At 37.9% G+C, this 20,166-nt stretch overlaps 2 protein-coding genes across 2 annotated transcripts; one reads left to right on the forward strand and one right to left on the reverse strand.

Moving 5' to 3' along the window:
• The first annotated feature begins 2,246 nt into the window (after nucleotides 1-2,246).
• utp23 (UTP23 small subunit processome component) lies at nucleotides 2,247-4,709 on the forward strand. The gene is made up of 4 exons (XM_038277079.1): nucleotides 2,247-2,261; nucleotides 2,411-2,683; nucleotides 2,788-2,962; nucleotides 3,704-4,709. Exons 2-4 carry the CDS (start codon nucleotides 2,496-2,498, stop codon nucleotides 4,112-4,114), a joined length of 774 nt encoding a protein of 257 aa, XP_038133007.1. The 5' UTR covers nucleotides 2,247-2,261; nucleotides 2,411-2,495; the 3' UTR covers nucleotides 4,115-4,709.
• A 377-nt stretch (nucleotides 4,710-5,086) lies between these two features.
• LOC119778041 (double-strand-break repair protein rad21 homolog A-like) lies at nucleotides 5,087-12,103 on the reverse strand. The gene is made up of 13 exons (XM_038277078.1): nucleotides 11,908-12,103; nucleotides 11,288-11,417; nucleotides 11,109-11,208; nucleotides 10,428-10,534; nucleotides 10,110-10,319; nucleotides 9,900-10,022; nucleotides 8,259-8,387; nucleotides 7,961-8,184; nucleotides 7,718-7,874; nucleotides 7,136-7,281; nucleotides 6,863-7,054; nucleotides 6,692-6,775; nucleotides 5,087-5,679 (listed from the first exon to the last, which is right to left on the reverse strand). The coding sequence occupies exons 1-13, from the start codon at nucleotides 12,049-12,051 to the stop codon at nucleotides 5,488-5,490; spliced, it is 1,938 nt and encodes a 645-aa protein (XP_038133006.1). The 5' UTR covers nucleotides 12,052-12,103; the 3' UTR covers nucleotides 5,087-5,487.
• Nucleotides 12,104-20,166: the final 8,063 nt, after the last annotated feature.

The raw sequence follows: 20,166 nt of genomic DNA on the forward strand, positions 1-20,166 counted from the left end.
GGATGGATGGATAGATGATGAAAGATGGATGGATGGATGGATGGATGGATGGATGGGTGAATGAATAGATGGATGGATGAATGATAGTAGATGGATGGATGGATGGGGTGGATGGATGGATGGATGGATGGATGGATGGATGGATGGATGGATAGATGGATGGATGGATGGATGGATGGATAATAATAGATGGATGGATGGATGGAGGAATGATAATGGATGGATGGATGGATGGATGGATGATAATGGATGGATGGATGGATGGATGATAATAGTTGGATGGGTGATGGATGGATGGATGGATGGATGATAATAGATGGATGGATGGATGGATGAATGGATGGATGGATGATAATAGATGGATGGGTGGATGGATGGATGGATGGATGATAATAGATGGATGGATGGATGGATGGATGAATGGATGGATGGATGGTAATAGATGGATGGATGGATGGTAATAGATGGATGGATGGATGAATGAAAATAGATGGATGGATGGATGGATGGATGGATGGATGGATGGATGATAATAGATGGATGGATGGATGGATGGATGGATGGATGGATGGATGATAGATGGATGGATGGATGGATGGATGGATGGATGGATGGATGGATGGATGAATGGATGGATGGATGATAATAGATGGATGGGTGGATGGATGGATGGATGGATGATAATAGATGGATGGATGGATGGATGAATGGATGGATGGATGATAATAGATGGATGGGTGGATGAATGAAAATAGATGGATGGATGGATGGATGGATGGATGGATGGATGGATGGATGGATGATAATAGTTGGATGGTTGGATGGATGGATGGATGGATGGATGGATGGATGATAATAGTTGGATGGTTGGATGGATGGATGGATGGATGGATGGACTTTAGAGTTCATAAGGGATTAAAAAAGGAAAAAGTTCACCAACTTTCAAAAAGTTAGTGAACTTTATTTTTTCACAAATTTAACATATTATTGAAGGATAATTAATGTTCACCTGGTTTAACGTATTTAGGGTTAAAATTTTTATTTAAAGATACATTATAAATAAGATATTATGAAGTTATTTGATATCAGTTAATTTTGTGCAGTTTGGTCAATTTTTTTGTTTCACACAAAAAGGCCTAACATTTACAATGTTATAATTTTATTGTTTAATATAAGTCAAGCAACATGAAATGATGTAAAGTAAATGTTACTTTTGAAAAACTTTCACCTCATTAAAAGGCCCTAAAAGGCCTTTTTAAATTACTAGTTTGAATTAGATATGCTCTAATTATAATGTCATTATGGAAGTACAGTTTATCATATGTGTATTAAAGAAGAGCTCAGAAAATATTTTTCAAATAATTTTAAGTTATGTAAATCAGAGTACAAAAGGGGAGCAGTGATGAACTATAATTTAATTTTTCTGTACTTTGATCTGACTGCGTTTCTGCACGTTTTAGTAATGGAGTCAGGGAACAAAGTATTGAATCCACTGTAATGTTTAGTTCTTATACAGCAGGGGGAGTGGTGGCCTAGTGGTTAAGACACAGAGCTTGGAACCTTGATGTTCTGAGTTGCTTTTTGTATCTCTGCTTCTGTCTCCTTGAACACCAGTCTGCCTCGGCAGATGGCCGCTCACACTGATCCTGGTTCTGCTGGAGGTTTCTTCCTGTTAAAAGGAGTTTTTCTTCTCCACTGTCGCTACAAGCATGCTTAGTGTGAGGGATTGCATTCAATCAATGAGTCGATGCAATCAGCTGGTTTTCCTTAGATAGAAAACTTTGAATCAGTTTGACTGTTTGATCTGGTTGAACTGTAAAGTACCTTGAGATGACATGTGTGGTGAATTGGCGCTATAGAAATAAACTGAATTAAATTGAATCAAATTGACTGCCACTCTGGCTCTCTGAGCAAGACCCTTAACCCCACACTGCTCCCCGGGCGCCCCACGATAGAAGCCCACTGCTTTAAGGAACCTTTCGTATAAATTTAATTGCTGAGTGAACGAAACTATTAGGAGAATAATCTTTTTGTTGAATAAAATTAAATATATAGTGCAGTAAAATATACATATATATTTTGGAAACATTGGTATGAATGACTCTCAAAGAGACAGGGGTCTGTCTGTCACCTTTTTTATATGCCTGTTAATAAACTAATCATCTTATCCTATCTGTAATCATCTACAACAATTCCCTCTCCTTACCGATAGATGGCGCTAAGATTTACTGAACAACCCAAGAAGAAAGGCTGGAACTTTTGTAAGTTGAACCTTGTTTCTACTCGGACTCATACAATTACGCACCGAATGCGTGTTGTGTTCTCCAGAGCTTTCCATGCTGGTTGTATATGTGAAATAAGTCTGATCAGCATCAACTGAAGCGATTTTTCTTTTTTTTTTCTTTTTAAGTGAAGTGTGTCTCTAGCGGTTGTTGTCGAAGGGGGGGGGAGAATACAAAAACAGAACCTGTTCTGGTGCTGACTAAGGACCCAACATGAAGATCAAACGGCAGAAACAAGCGAAGAAAACAATCAGCTTCTATAAATACAATTTCAGCTTCAGAGAACCTTTTCAAATCCTTATTGACGGAACTTTCTGCCAGGCGGCGCTGAAGAACAAGATCCAGATCAAGGAACAGATGCCCAAATATCTGATGGGAGAAGTCCAGCTCTGCACTACAAAGTAAAATATTTGATCTGTATCCGGATTTTTTATCTTAATCAATCTATTTTGATGGATTTTTTATAATTATTATTTATAATTCTGTTCCTCTGTTTCATCCTTAGTTGTGCTTTGAAGGAGCTTGAGACTATCGGGAAGCAGCTCTATGGAGCTAAAATCATCCTGCAGAGGTTTCAGGTTAGGAAATGTTCACATTTTAAAAACCCAATCCCAGCCTCTGAGTGCCTGCTGTCAATGCTGGAGGAGACTAATCCACACCACTACTTTGTTGCCACACAGGTGAGCCCTAACACTATTGGGCACTCTATACATCTCTGTTTATTATATGCTTATCCAAAGTATCTAAGCCCTTGAACATGCAAACTGTTGTCACGTTTCAACAACAAACACTGGTATACATTTTTTTTCTCTACAAACCTAAATGGCAAGAATTCCATACTGTATTAAACCCCATTTACTCTGATACCTTTAAATAAAATCCTGTTCTTTCTGAAGTTGTAATACAGTTGACCTTTGGATGTTTTATCTCAATGCATATCCCTCTGTTCTATGAAGGTTTTGGAGGTTTATTAGAGAACAGTAATCAAACTGCATAGTGAAAACCAAGGAACACAACAAATGGTCCAGGGAGAAAGTAATGGAAAACTTTAAGGCAGGTTAAAGGCAAATACATATAACAGTTTGCAACACACTGGCTGCTGTTTGAAGTTGTAAATCAAAGCATAGAGTTTTGATAATTTGCCCCAGTTAAAGTCCAGACCTAAACCAATTTCAGAATCTTTGGCAGAGCCTGAAAAATGATCCTCACAGATGATTTCCTTCTGGATGAGTTGGTTATTTGGGGAAAAAAAGGGGGAATGTTTCAGTCTGTAAATGGCAAAACTGTAATTAGAAAATAAAATCCATGACCCTCTTCATGTGACCGAACAGATTTTAATTCAGCTAGAAATTAGGACTTTATTTCCCATGGGACCATTGTCCCTTATCAAAAAGATTACCTGTTTGTCCATTTCTCTGCAGGACCGTACAGTAACTGCAGGACTTAAAAAAATCCCAGGTGTTCCTTTGCTGTACATCGTTCTTAACACCATTGTGCTGGACAAGCCCAGCCAGAAGTCCCTCGACTACGTCCAGGCCGTTCAGCTGGGGGAGCTGGTGACCCCCACCCAGCAGGACAGCATCCGTAGCCTAAAGGAGAAGGAAGGCATCAGCCTCAAAGATGGAGAGAGGCGGGGTAAAAAGAGGAAGAGGAAAAGCAACAATCCAAACCCTCTGAGCTGCCTGAAGAAGAAAAAGAAAGGACAACCGACACCGCAGAAGAAAACAGAACCAGGGGAGAAGAGGAAAAGAAGTCGACACAAGAGAAGAAAAGCAGCTGCAGGGGACAACATGGCTGCTCCTGCAGTTTCAAATACTCAGTTGGACAAATAATTATGTTGTTTCCAGAACAAGTGATATTTTTAACTCTTTGCCTCCAAGGAACCAGACTTTCTTATTCCCCTTTAAAATGGTTTATATTAATATGTCATTAATTCAAGATCCCTTTAGGGCTATTTAATATCAGGAAAAAATTGCATTTACCTCATTTTGCCATGACAATTCCAATTTCAATAAACTTTAGGGTTTCCTGACTGATCTTTTTCCTTATCATGCCACCACCTCTCTAGCATCTTGGCCACTAAAAATGTGGGCACTGAGGTTCAAACTCCAGGTTAATATAAATTGTTGCCATACATTTGCATGTTTGGATTTGGACTATAATATTCTTCCAAATTTAACTTTAAAGCCATCCTTTACCATCACAGTATTGCTGCACTAGATCCATTTAAATAGTAGAATAATCTCATGTCTATAATCCACACGTACCCAGACATATTCGTGAGTTTTCTGTTCTTTCAAGGTAAATTCTTGCAGTATAAAAAGACTTACTCTCTAATTTTGTCTTATTTTTACTGAGACCATTGAAGCTTATGGATTGATGGACTAATTTGAAAGCAATAAATGGGACAGACTGGTTGACAATGAATACCTTTGCTGGATATATTTTAATTAAAAGCATCAATTACTAAATATTTTTCCAGCCAGAAAAATCGGGAAAATCTCTATTTCTCACACTTGTCATGGTGTTTTATTTTGGAAAAACAAAACAGTTACTGTACCTCAGAGCTGTCTGATTTTTAAAGTGCTTTAAGACAACACCTGCAACACTTGATTTGTCTTTGCATTTTTTTTAAATGAAATTAAAGCACAAGCTGACATTTTGAAATACACAATGTGCTCAGACATTGGAAAATAATCGGCTGCAGCGGAAGTGCACTAAGGAAAAACAGCAAATTAAGATAATTTGGCTGAACAGGGAAATATAGCACACAGTGATACATATATATATATTATATATTTTTTTTAGCAAGGCTTTTTTTTAGAATATAAATTTGCTTCCATGAATAAAATAAGCAATACTTACTCTGCATACAAACAACACTGTATATTACTACCACCAAAAAAACAAAATCAAAAACAGCAAGACAGTGCTAAATCATTTTCAGCAAAAGACAGGGAGATGAACCACAGCCTTAATATTAAAAGGAAGATGGCATGCAGTTATTCCAGACAACTTATATCTTCATAATCCATAAGAATTATATGTTACTATTCTGTAGTATTTTGAGAACAAATACTTGTGTAACAGAAATAAAATAAAAATCAAACAATCATAGATTACAGTTAAATAATAACACTGCTGCTATATAAGGCCCCTCAGAGCAAAGTTGTTTTTTCTCCTTTCAAACTGCTGTGCTGGAAGCTTAGATTATGTTGAAACGAGGTCCTGGTGTAGCAACAATGTCACTGTATGGCTCCTCTTGGACCAGCTCCACTGCTTTCTGCTTCTTCAGAACCAGGAAGCTGTAGAACTTGGCAGCCGCCTGCTTTCTATTGTTGTTCCTACACAGGTCCAACAGGCTGACTGACTGAGCACCAGTTTTGGCCATCACCCTCTGTGGAAAGAGTGAAAGCTGCTGTCACACTGTTTCTTCCTTGTAGGTTGGCATATCTCAAATGCTTCTTTCTTGGGGCTCAGCATCAAGTTCTGGTGGAAATTCAATTTCTAAGCGAGTCTGTTACTTCAAGTGTGTATAACGTGTGTGAGGAGGGAAGAAGGGTGCTAAAGTTTAAGATTTTTATACTTAAGTTATCTGATCATATTTGTTGAATCTAATGTTTTATGCACAGTCTCAAAGAGGTCAATTAATAAGTAAAGCATTCATATGAAAATGTGGTTTAGACCCCGTGCCACTTACAGCCACTCCAAGTATCGGCAAACTGAGTTAAACAAATGTTCCACGGTGCAGACAGAGCTTCTGCATGGTGTGACACGAGATGAAAATAAAATCTAATTGGTGATGTGACCTTTTTGTATATATTTTGAAGTAAAGGATTGCATGTGCTTGTCTTCCAACTGTTGCTCGCTTGGAATCAAAATATACTAGCAGAAATAATTCTGGTAGTATATTTTTTGCATCCTAACAGGTAAGCCACTTTTCTCTTATAGCAGCAATCATCCATTTTCTCGGTTTACGTAGATAATACAAACAGAATTTGGTCAATGTAAAAAGATATAGAAATATTAGGCGAAAGATTTAAAATTTTGTGTATATTAAAATCTTATGGAGAGCTACAATTATTTTGGACAAAATATGTACAAAAAGCTTAGGTTCACTGAAACTTTGTTTTTTGCAGTTTTATTTTTATCTTAAGAGATAGTTTTGAAAAATAAGCAATAAATGTTGCTGGTTGCTACAGTCACAGGCTTAGATCTATCAACTATATTCATATTATCTAAACACTTTTGATACTTTTAGCAGGAAAGTCCATCAAAACTTACATTTGTTGTCAGATTTCGACATTAAACAATGCTGTCAATGTGGTTAAGTATATCTATCTTTCTTTCAAGGTTAATGTAGATCATTAAACCAATCAGCATGTATCTCAGCCAGTGTGTTGTTTTACCTGTAGGCCATGAAGCATCTGCTGAGTTCTTTTGTTCCACCTCCTCTCCTCCTGGTCCTGCTCTCCTCCCTGTGTCTCCTCCTCCTGTCACCATGTGAACATATTTAGATTCAAGCCATGAATTACAAAAACATCTCTAAAAAACTTTTACATTATGTCAAGCTCTTTCACCTCTTCATCCGAGTCATCGTCGTTCTTCTTCTTGTCCTTATCAGCTAGTAAGTCCAGCTCTATTAGCTGGCTGATGCTGGCGGCGGTCTCTTCAGGGGGCAAATCTACTGTGGTGGCTTCGAGTTGTTGGGTAGGAGCTGCATTTGATCCCTCTTGCTGCATCTGTTGCTGCTGCTCGTCCAGGTTTCCTGCCTGGGTTTAAGGGGATGAGAGGAAATTATAAAGTTGCAGAGATGCCAAAGAAAATAAAAAATAAGAATCAGAGGAACCTACAGGTAGGACTGTATCTGAGTCCTGGGATTTGCGCTTCTGGCCTCTCTGGGAGGACGGTGGAGGCATGGCGACTTCGTCCAGCGTTGTCCTGCTCCCCTCCACGGCTGAGTTCTGCAGCGCGTTAGCTTCCTCCATGATGGTCTGATCTGGAGTTCATGTTTAACAAAAAGCAGAGAAAAATACAGACCCGTGTGCTCTGCTTTAGAATGAACATAAACTTCCTCAACTGAAACTTCATAACTGGTGTCGGATGCAGGAGTTTGACCTGCAACCGAAGCCCCAGCTCCAAATGTTGTTGTGTCCTTGGGTAAGATACTTCACCCGCATTGCCTACTGATGGTGGTCAGATGGCCCGGTGGCGCCTGTGTATGGCAGCCTGGCTAACATAGGTGCGCACCAGGGCAGCTGTGGCTAAAATCTAGGTTGCCACCATCAGCGTGAGTAAATGGGTTAATGACAAAACTTAACTTTGGTGAAGTCCACACCCAAAGCAAAGCAAAAAGGAAACTTACTTAGGTTCCAACAATGATTAGCAAACAACACAATAAGATAATATCAAATCTAATAATATCAAGCTTCTACCGATGATATCTCTTTGCTGAAGAGCTCCTGCTTCCTCTCTCGGCACGTCTGGGTTCTCCAGGTCCTTCAGGAACTCATCTAGACTGTCTGCCTCCCCACCTTTCCTCCTCTTCCTCAGCTCATCTGGGACGAGCGGCGTCAGGCATCTCGTGAACATCTAGAATAAACATGGCAGATGCTCGATATATAAAAAAAAAAAAAACACCTCAGAACGTGGAGCCTCCTTGAGGTATGCTTCCTTACCTTCAGCAGCCTGGCGTTCCAGAGAGACTGAGCAGGGAGGGAGAAGAGCTTCTCAACTCCTCCAGTCTCCTTCCACATCATCAGTTTTTTAGTGGGCGGGGCCAGATCTAAGGTTGTGACGATGTCGGAGTAGTCGGAAAGCTGTGCCCGGATAGTTTTACTGTCCAGCTCCTTCACGCTGTCTACGATCAGCTTCCTTTTACGCTTCGCCTTGGTCTCCTTCACTGTGGAGATTCAACGTGACCTCATTTGAGACCCTGCTGCATCTGCAGTAAGTTGAACAACATCTAAATATCACCTGTGATGTCGATGGGCTCCAGCGCGAAAGTCTCTTCCTCATTGTGAGCCAGAGCAGTTTGCTCCTGCTGGTCCGTCATGGCCGGGGCCGGTTCTGTCGGGCCGGAGTCCGGACTGTCTGGGGCTCCCGCTAACAACCCAGTAAGAAGAAGACAAGATAAAAACATCAGAATCATTTCGTTCTTTAAGTGATTTTCTATAAATCATTTGACTAAATTAATAAATTAATTAAGACTATATATATATATATATATATTTTTTTTTTTCTACCATTCCAAATTTGGGGTTCAAAATATTAATTTTATTTATTTTGTTTTGCACAACACTTGAAGCTAATTTTATAAATATTAAGTAGAGTTATTTTCATTTTTTATTAATCCTTAAAATGTTAAAAGGTTTTGGGGACTGTTGTCATGGTTTTGGTTATGTTATGCTTTACTTTGCTCCTTGTTTTCTAGCTTTATTGGTTTAATTCCTATTTTGTTGTAATTTCTAGATTTATGTTAGTTCTCATGTTTTTCTGTTGTCCTCTGTTGCCCTCGTGTGTGTGTGTTTCTTTCCCCTTGGCTCCCTCGTTGTCTCCTCACACCTGCTCCTTGTCAGCTCGTTAGCCCTCCCTTTGTCTCCGTCAGCTATATATGTTCTCCCTCTGCTCTCACTCTTTGTTGGTTCCTCCGTTGTTGCTGGTCCTGTCATCGCTGCAATCGTCTCCCCTCGTCTCTCCCTGGCTCCTTCTACATGTTTTCCCTTGATGTCTCCATGGTTCTGGTCTGTTACATTTTAGTTGGATTTTTGGACTGCCTTTGTTAACCATTGTTTTCATTAAAACTACAAGTATTCACCTCAGCCTCTCTGCCTCTGCATTTGGGTCCTCCAAACCTCAACCAAGACGTGACAATTGTTGCAGTTTAAATTCTGAGCTGTGCCCAAGTTTAGCTTGAAACAAAGCTGAGTATATGTAAACATCTGTCTGTTTGGTGGTGTTGATGAGTGTTGGGATTTAGGATTTTTGATTATAAAAAAACACAAATTTTTCTGATTTCTTTCCCTTAAGTTTCCAATATTTATTGTGAACGTTAGCATTTTGGCTAAACATGCCTAAAGGAAGAGATGGCCGGTGAACCAGGGCAAGGTAGATAAGGTAAATTAATAGTAAATAAACCAAAAATGTGAAGCTAATTATTTGTTAGAAAGATTGCAAAGCTCAGTATTTCAGCCCCAACTTGCTTCAGAAGCATATAGGAGATCAAGCTGCTTTTATGCTCCACAGCAGCAGTGTTACTGCATCATATGCAAATGCAGTACATGCTCTAAACAAGAGGAGGACGACACAGAGAGAGTTTTAAGCACAAAAGCAGGATGCAACAAAGTAAATTGTCAAAATTATGTCTTCTTAGTTTATCATTATTATTTATCAGAAAAACAAAAAATGGGGGTTGAATTGTTCATTAAGGCTGAAGGCATTGACTTTCCTTACACATGGGTTCTTATTGTGACCATATTTAGAATGAAAACAGTTCAGATGAAATTGTTAACAGCTTCAAAACAAGATGGCATCCATGTCCAGAATAAAGTAAATAAAAACTTCTGATTCGAATCAAACTGTATGTCAAGTTCTTCATGTTATAAAACAAAAACTAACCTGACAGAGCATCGAAGTCATCCTCATCCTCCCCGTGGTCCTGAGGCATCATCATGCTGTCTGTGATGGTGGGGGGGTCGTCAAATATGCCACCTCCATCCTCATTACCTAACAGCTTGGCAACTGTATCCAAGAAAGCATAAATAATATTGATAATGCTTTTTTTTTTTATAAATACCTTAATTTGCTAAAAGTCCACAATCGTAATACCAAGCATGCCCCCTCCATGGCTCTCCATAGGATTATCACCAAAGTCGTCCTTGTACTGCTCATCATACTCCAGGTGGTTGGACTTGTCCGCCATTTGATTAGCTCCGCCCTCAGCCTCCAACAGGAGGTTGGAAGCTGAAGAACTCATGATGTCCACCTCAAACGCACTCTCCTCTCGCATCATCTCACGGTCATCCATGCCAAAATTAGCTGCAGGACAAAAATCAGATGGCATCACCCCTACCCATCATCAGGAGCTTCTCTGCGACTCAGAAAGCCTTAAAGACATTTAGCAACAAACAAACCAAAACTGTTTACCGAAATCGGTGTCTGGCAGCAGGGGGAGGTTGCCCACTTCCTCTCTCATGGTGATTTCTTCCACTCGGCTCTGATTCAAGTTGAACTGGTGAGCCACGTCGATGTCACTGTTGAATACAAATCCCACCACCAACTTTTAAAACAAACAACTAAAAACACTCTTAGAAGTTTAACGCTGTGCTTGTGGATTACATTGTCTTCTTCTAATCAGGTTCTAAAGGGTTTAAAGATCTGATCTAAAAAACAGAGAGCAACATGTTGTTCTGCAGACTTTATAGATACAAACAATTGTATGAAGAAATCAGCAGATTAGGAAATCCGGAATTTACACAAAAACACAGGTTTTTATAAAAGTAATGTCTCACTTAATCAGACTCAAATTCTAAGATTTTAAATTACTTTTAAACTTGTCTATATAGTCTGAATAACGGATCTCTATATGGCTTTATGTAGTAGTTTCATGCAGTTTTGAAGCTTTTTTTTCTTCAAAATGTATCTAGACCTGGAACACTTGTCCAGATTTTTCCAAACTGTAAGGACCCTGCTGATCTCATCTGTCTCCTGTCTCAAACCAGCCAATGTTTCAATAAAATGCAAAGGATATAATGAAACCTAGAATAATATAGAATCAGCAGCAATCTCATAATAGATCTCCCACATCTAGATACTCAAAGGACTCACTCTAGGTCAGGTAGCGGTTGGTCAAAATCGTGAAACTCCTCGGGTAGCGTGATGGCGTTGTAGGCAGCTTCCCTGTTCTCTTCTGGGAGATCTACCACTCCTACAAAAATGTAAAGAATAGATGAGCTTTGAAATGTTTACAATAACTGATGATCTCTCATTCATGCCCAGCTCCAAACCTGGACGGAACGCCATCTTAATCTTGATGAAGGCTTCGTTACAGTCAGCCAGCAGGTACTTAGCCTTCCTGTGATAGATCCTCACCACCCCCAGCAGTAGGTGTCCCGATGTTCGTAAAGCCATTTTCACCTAAAGATAAAAATAATAAATACAAAAATCTGAAACATTACCTGCTAAAAATGACTTTACTTCTTTAAATAATACCGGTTCTACCACCAGGGGGCAGCATGTGTTATGGACATCACTGGGGAGGAATTTTGCTCCACTTTTCTTTTCACATTTGAATTAAGCCAAACGTTTTTTTTTTTAGCAAGACCAGCTTGATTAAGGTCAAACTAAAGCATCTCAGTTATATTTTTATAAAATCTGATGCCAGTGAAATCAGGTCTTTTCTATGATGTTCAGAAAGTGTTTAGTACCGGTAAATGTTGACAGGCATGTTGATTCATTGTTAATGACACATTCAGTAAATTTTTATTTATTATGAGATTTTTCAGTTTGGTTTTATTTGAATCGCTTGTGTGAATTCTAAATTGATTTTATTGGGAGGGTATGTACATTTTCATGCACAACTGTAATTAATTATGTAATTATGCAGGTAATTAGGATGAAAAATGACCTTTGGTGAGATGATGCTCTCCACGCTGCTCTCCAGGTTACACTCAAACACATGAGCCTTGGTCAGCTTCTTGTCCCAGTGGGCCGCCAGCCAGATTTTGGCCAGCGGCCCACGTTTGCTGAGGACAAAGTGGGCGTAAAACATCTTCCCTTCGCCTTCTCAGCACAGGGGAAAAGGAGAAGGGGGGGAGGCGTTGGGCCTGTTAATAAAATACACAGAAAAAACAAAACAAAGCATGTACAATCAATAAAATAGACTGCTAATCCCTCCCAAGTCAAAAACCTGTATTTTCGAACAAATCTGGGTGTAGTGATGGACTCAGACCTGAACCTTCAGAGGCTCATATAGCCTTCTATCATCTAGAGAACATTCACAGGATTCAAGGACGGCTGCCCTCTATGGAGGACCAGAAGAGTCACTGAAAAAGATAAACAAACATTTTAAAAAATTTTAACAATACAATTAGAATTAATACTTGCTTCTCTTCTAATTTCACATTTTAAATTTTATTGTATTTATTAATCCATTATTAAATATAGTAATAAAAAAAAATAGTCAAATCCTTGCAGATTTAAAATCCATAATTCAAAGATACCTTTCTTTATCAAACATTTAAAAAAGGTAATTCCTTTATTAATTTATTTTTCTTTTCACCTTGCATTTTTTAAATCCTTGCAAATGCACTTTTTTGTTTACCGTCCCCATTTAGCATTTCGGTTTAGCCTTCTGGTCCCTGAGCACGCTGGAAATCAAGTTAAACTAATCCCAGCTCCTCTCCGGATGTAAGCAGCTGATTCATAACATGGCGGCTACCATAGGTGGTACTTTGCACATGGCTAAACTGCTCTGTACTTGTTTCGAATGGTCGTCACACTTTATCTTAGGGGTGTTTAGTTAGTAAACAAATCGTAGATTAGGTTCATAGATGGAGAATGAAATGGCAAGCAACATTTGATAATTTAATCACTTTGGCTAACTACATCAACAGTGCAGACTCTGATGGTGTAAATCCAGTTTATCATTTATAATACTTTGCCTTGCAAAAGTATTCGGCTGCCTTGAACTTTTCGACCTTTCACCATACATAAAGAAATAAATGATAAAATTGTATTTTTTTTGTGAAGAATTAACAACAAGTGGGACACAATCATGAAGTGGAGTGGAGAACCAGGAGATCCAGAACTTCTATGAATGATCAAATGTTGGTTTAAAGACTGATGATGATAAATACAATCCACCTGTGTGTAATCAAGTCTCCGTATAAATGCATCTGCTCTGTGATCATCTCAAAGTTGTGTGACTAACTGGATGTGCTCTCTTCGTCCTCTGACATGGGATCTGGCTCAGAGCTTGTCTACCTGGCTGTGTGTTTCCTGGACGGGGCCACCTTTTAAAGCTGCTTTTTGTATCTCTGCTTCTTTCTCCTTGAACCCCAGTTTGCCTCTGCAGATGGCCGCTCACACTGAGCCTGGTTCTGCTGGAGGTTTCTTCCTGTTAAAAGGGAGTTTTTCCTCTCCACTGTCGCTACAAGTATGCTTAGTGTGAGGGATTGCATTCGAGTGAATGAGTTGATGCAACCAACTGGTTTTCCTTAGGTAGACAACTTTGAATCAATGTGACTGTAGTGCCTTGAGATGACATGTGTTGTGAATTGGCGCCATATGAATAAACTGAACTGAAACTGAATTTCAGCACATATCATCATTAGAATTCATTATCTTTGTATTATTTCTTTAGTACAGCGGCTATAACAGGGTCCAGAAGCTGTTCTACAAGGGACTGGCCCCTGTTTGCCCCTGTCTAGAACCGCCCATGTATGCACATATTGGTTATTACAATAAACAACTTATAATAACAGCCCAAAATATTAGCCAGTCAATGTATGGGTCAACCTTTAGTTTCCCACATCCTCTGTAGTCCATGTCTTTATTATCTGCATGTGATGTACAGGCCATTTATCATAAACTGCCCGTTCAAGGTAGAAACATTTGCTACATTTAGGTTGTGGTTAAAAGCTTAGAATGTAATTCCAAGGGCCAAACCTGGCCCTGACACTTTGCAGGTCCCTGTCATAAACAAAATGCTTCTATTAAAAGCAGCAGGCTGTGCTGCCTCTTTAACCCAAATGGTCCAGAGGGGGTTTTCTCCACAAAAACAAAATGCTCAACCTTTGGTTCATTAAATTAAAAGAACTTATTTCATTCGGAATTATATTTTATAATAGAAAGACTACCTCAGATGGAAGAGTTGTGTTATTATTTATTCAAACAGCTTGCCATACTTTGTCAGGTGTGTGATGCACCTGCAGCAGTATGATGTAATCCCTGTGCCTGTTGTTTATCTCTGCAGACTGTAAGGAATCAGTAACGCTACAAACGTGGAGATTAAACAAGTCAATAAGCAGCTTTCCAGATGTTTACATAGCATTTTGTTTATTATTATTATTGTTACGACTGTTTAATATAATTCGCGATAACCGTTGATGCTGCATCCCAACAGGTGATGATGCAGAGACTAAATTCCCTAAGATAGCGCCTTTAATCCACACAGATATATTTCATCAGCAGTTTCTGACGCGCATATGCAACATTAATGACTCACTTCCAACGGTTGGTATGTCTTTCTGTGTTGGTGTGGCGCCGGCCGGTCCCTGCTGCGGCTCTCCTTCCTCTCCTCGAGGAGGTAAACTTACAAGATGGCGTCCCTTCTCCCTGTGCAGGGTGGACGGGTTTGAACCCTCCTCGGCTTGCGGAGGGCTGCTGATGTGAGGATGGAGGCAGGCAGGGATGCTGAGCTGCTCATCTTTCTATTTTGCTTCATTTTGTGGCTGTGTATGGAAGCCCGTGTCCGCCATATGACAGCTAAAAAAATGCCAAATAGAAAGTCATAACAACCAGATTCAAAGTCCTAATTTCGAGTTTCAAAGTCAGAATTTTGAGATACAAAGTCATAATTTCGACTTTCAAAATTTTTATCTTATAATTATGACTTTAAAAGTCGAAATTATGACAGTGTAATTCATAATTATGATTTCTATTTGGCATTTTTTTCTTTCATGTTGCAGAAATGGGCTTCCATACGATTATATGTAAAGTGATTTTTTATTTTTTTTACCTTCTCGCTTTTTTCTTCCTTACTTTTTTTATTTACTGATTTAACTTTTTTTTTTTTTTTTTTACATTTAGCTTTATTACACAGTAAATTTATATGGCGGAGGTGGTGGAGACAAGTATGGAAGCCCGTGTCAGCCATATAACAGTTAAAAAATGCCAAATAGAGAGTCATAATAACCAGATTCAAAGTCATAATTTCGAGTGTCAAAGTCAGAATTTTGAGATACAAAGTCAGAATTTCGACTTTACAAATTTAAGACTTTGAGATTCATAATTATGTTTTTCTATTTGGCATTTTTTTTCTTTCATGCGGCAGAAACAGGCTTCTATACAAATATACAGTGCAGTGATTTTTTTTTTTACCCTCTCGCTTTTTACTTTCTTACTTTTTTATTTACTAATTTATCTTTTTTTACGATTTTGCTTTATTTCACAGTAAATTTCATATGGCGGAGGTGGAGGAGACTAAGTATGGGAGCCCGTGTCCGCCATACGAAAGTTAAAAAATGCCAAATAGAAAGTCATAATAACGAGATTCAAAGTCATGATTTCGACTTTCAAAATTTATATCTCATAATTATTACTTTAAAAGTTGAAATTATGTCTTTGCAATTCGTAATTATTACTTTAAAACTCGAAATTATGACTTTGTAATTCATAATTATGAGTTTGAATTTCATAATTATTACTTTCTAGTAGGCTTTTTTTCATGTGGCAGAAACGGGCTTCCGTACAAAAAATATATACAATGCATTGTTTTGTTTTTTTATTACCCTCTCGCTTTTTTCTTTCTTACTTTTTTTATTTACTGCTATATCTCTTTTTTTCCATTGAGCTTTATTACACAGTAAATTTAATATGGCGGAGGTGGTGGAGACTATGTATGGAAGCCTGTGTCCGCCATTTAAAAGTAAAAAAATGCCAAATAGAAAGTCTAATATAACGAGATTCAAAGACATAGTTTCGAGTTTCAAAGTCAAAATTTTGAGAAACAAAGTCTTAATTTCGACTTTCAAAATTTGTATCTCATAATTATGACTGTAAAAGTCGAAATTATGACTTTGTAATTCATAATTATGACTTTGAAATTCAGACTTATGACTTTGTATTTGGCATGTTTTTCTATTATGTGCCAGAAACGGGCTTCCATACAAAAAATATACAGTGCAATGATTTTCTTTTTTTACCTTCTAGCTTTGTTTTTTTTACTTTTTTATTTCCTGAGTTATCTTTTTTTTTTTTTTTTCACCATTTAGCTTTATTACACAGTACATTTTGTTGTGTTAAAGTAATACTTTCAGAATGCATTTGGTCCCACTCGGAATTAGTGTTAAATTAGAACGTAGTGGATATCTTACTCCAGCTGTTGTTGTAATAGCTCTTCAAGAGTGTATGTACTTTGACACTACATATTTAACACTCTAGAATTTACAGTGTTTGCAAGATAGTGCAGCATAACAAGGAATATGACTTTGGTTCCACATTGCTATCATTAGATACATATTGTCACGGTCTTGGTTCTGTTACTTTTTACTTTGCTCCATGTTTTCTACTTTTATTGGTTTAATTCCCATTTTGTTGTATTTTCTGGATATATTTGAGTTCTTAGGTTTTTATTTGTTGTCCTCTGTTACCCTCTTGTGTTGGTGTCCTTTTCACTATCTCCTTGCTAGACTGCTCTCTTCACACCTGCTGCCAATATGCTCGTTAGTCCTCTCTTTGTTCAGTCTACCATAAATACTCTCCTTGAGCAGTTCCTCAGTGCTGGTTCCTCGTCTCTTCTCGCCTTTCCCTGACTCCACGTGCTTTTTTCCCCTGATGTCTCCATGGCTCTGGTTTGTGTTACATTTTAAGTTGGGTTTTTGGATTAGTGCCTCAGTTGTTTGTGATTACTCAATTAAATCTTCAGGAAACTCACCTCTCCTCTGACTCCCTGCCTCTGCATTTGGGTCCTCAAAAACCACAACCAAATCCTGACAGATATGATTTACATATACAAAGCAAAATCAAATGTGATTTCCAGCGTATTCTGAAAGGTTGAGTTAAATTCAGGCAACTGTTAAGAGTTGATTTTAAATTTAACAAGTAGCAGAGTTTCACCCAGAATGCTAACATGTTTCTGCATTCTAATCACTTAAAACACATGTGGTATCAACAATATCAGTGAACTTTTAAGTTGTGGTGAAGGATGCAGATGGTTGTACTGCAACTGGAGGATTGAGGTTTAAATCCCAGCTCAGTTGCTGTGTCTTTGGGGCAAGAAACCTGACCCAGATTGTTTTTAGCACTGATGGTCTTAGAGGACCCGGTAGTGCCCATTTATGGCAGCCTTGCTCCTGTCAGCGTGCCCTGAAGCAAATGTGGCTACGATGTATCAGTTTTGCTGATGATACTCTGCTATATTTTTCCATAAATCCTGACAAGTATCAACAATTTAAGGCATTGTTCATCCAGTTCTCCTGCTGAGTTAAATGTTTTAACACTTTAAAAAGTGTTATTTTCACTTGATTGTATGTGAACCTATATTATATGGATAATTTGCAAGTTTTTTCACTTTGAAATCATGGAGGGGTCTGAAATGGGCAGTCGTAGGGGCATGTCTACTGTAGGAGGCATAATCTGAAAAAAAAATACACAATATATTTTTTAACTATTTATTTCTATGATACAGCTGCAAATAAGTATTTGAACACCTGAGAAAATCAATAATTAAATTTGGTGCAGTAGCCTTTGTTTGCAAGACAATTTCACATCCCTCCATGATTTCTAAGTAAAATAGCAGGGTGTTCAAATACTTATTTTCCTCACTGTATGTATATTTAAAAAAGAAGAATGGTATCAAGCACACTCTTACTGTTAAGTGTTCCTGAGATTAACAGCCTAGGGGGAAAGAAAATGTCTCCATGGCAGCTGGTTTTAGCAAAAAGTGCTCGGCAGCCCTGAGTTGAAGTTAAAACTCTGAAACAGTTTGTGTCCATGTTTTGGTTCTACAGATATGTTAGCTGCCCTTTTTCTTGAATCTAGATTTGTACAAGTCCTGGATGGAAGTTATGTCCTGTTCATCCTCTCCTACAATTCCATAATGCTGCATGTGAAAATGTGTTTTTTTTTCTGGTGTATTTATTTTTCTAACCTGTGTTAAATTTGCTAACAAATTAAACATCTTGTCAAAACTGGGTTCTGTTAGTTTGTGTTCAATTGTTGTCTTATAAAGCGATTTGAAATATCATTCTATGATACAGAAGTATTCCCAAGAGCAATTTGTGAAGTTGTGCCACGTGACCCTAAACTGACTCAGCTGACTAAACAGTGGGCCCTGGGGCCCCTCTGGCAACACCACAATCAACTGCATACTAGTGTTCAGAATAATATATATATATATATATATATATATATAAAAAAATAGAAACAAGTGGTTAGGGCATTGCACTTGGATCCCAGAGGTTCTAAGTTCAAGCCCCACTCCCGCGGACTGCCACTCTGGATCAATGAGCAAGACCCTGACACGGCTCCTCGGGCACCACAGAATGGCAGCCCACTTCTCCCGAAAAGGATGGGTTAAATGCAGAGAGTTCAGTTTGTTGTGTTGTACTTGTGACAGTGGAATGACAATAAAGTTGAATTCAAATTCCTAGTTTTAGCTATGCTCTTGCAGAAAAATGATTTTTGGAATCAAGCACAGTCTGTTCAAAAGCAAACGATTGAAAATAAACACATTTGTGAAAATCGGTAGAAGTTGTGATAAAATAACTGGCTATTTAAAAAAAAAACATTATTTGTGTCTATGTGTATATATATATTTATATACTCTGTGTGTGTGTGTATATATATATATATATATATATATATATATGGATGGATGCAAATAATGTCATGATAATACGTAATATGAGTGTGTGTATGTATTGTTTTTTTTTTTTTTTTACAAACTGAATAAATTGCCGCATTCATTGAAAAATCCAGGATGACTGGAAAAAACCTTATCTGAAAATTTTTGAGTTATGCCTTAGAACTATGCTTGATGTCAAAATACGTACCAGACTAAAGATCAGAAACTGTTTTATGTTACTTGAGTCAAGATGCTGCCCATTATATTTATGGTCTGTTTCCTTGTTCAAACATTGTTCTTACACATATTTCTTCTAATGCAGCATAACCTCTTGAATTATGTGACATATTTGAATAAAATCATGATCCTTTGTGTGCAAATTAGATTGGAGCCACAATGTTTTGCATTAGAATAAACTGAGGCAAGAATCAATGTTTGGGGGTCATATGACAAAAAATGAACGTGACCCTGAGACTCCAAAATGAGCTTAGCTTCACATAGGCGTAATCAAATTGTTTAAAGTACCGGTAGTAATTGTCATTTTAATATTTATTCCATCCATTGGAATCAGGGTTTTCTCTTGTATTCCAAGTCATTCTGGTTTTAATTTTCATTACTTTTCTGCACTTGTTTTTTTGCCTTTCAAACCAAGTTTTTCAAACCAAGAAACAATGCACGCTCTGCTTCTAAAACTACATATTTAAGATAGACTGTCTAAGAGGAATGCAGCATAAATAGCATGGATCTTATTTCGTGAATTCATCCTTAAAAGGGGGTCACCTTTGATGTCTGTTTTTGCAGAATGAATAACTTATTCAAACAGCTGCTTGTATGTCATGGCTGTTTAGTCTGTAGGTTTTTGATTAATTATTCACCATGTAATTATCTAATATCTTCGAAAAATGGTGTTTACTTTATAAAAACAAAGTTAACTATAATATAGACTGCCAACATAGGAGTGGAAAATGTGTGGCAGTAGAGGGCAGCAATGTCATCTGAGAGAAGGATCACCATGCAGGAGGGCAGGAGGACGATGTAAAAATTTGTGGAAGCTAAGATCATTGTTTTCATTGACATTCTTCCTGAGCAATTTTGCAAAGTTACCCTAATAAATTTCAGCTTGACCTAATAACTCAGGCCATTTAATCTATAAACATTATATACTACTCATAAAATGTTTTTTCAAACTGATCTTTTTGCATGGTGTTGGCGAAGCAGAAAGAAAAAAAGTCTTCTAAGGGAAGGGTCGACTAAATTTGAAAATCTGATGTAAAGATAACTTCCACATGAACACACTAAAGTTTTATATTAAACAAC

This window comes from Cyprinodon tularosa, unplaced genomic scaffold (assembly GCF_016077235.1).
Source record: "Cyprinodon tularosa strain WSP-4 unplaced genomic scaffold, ASM1607723v1 ctg13, whole genome shotgun sequence".
Classification (NCBI taxonomy): Eukaryota; Metazoa; Chordata; class Actinopteri; order Cyprinodontiformes; family Cyprinodontidae; genus Cyprinodon; species Cyprinodon tularosa.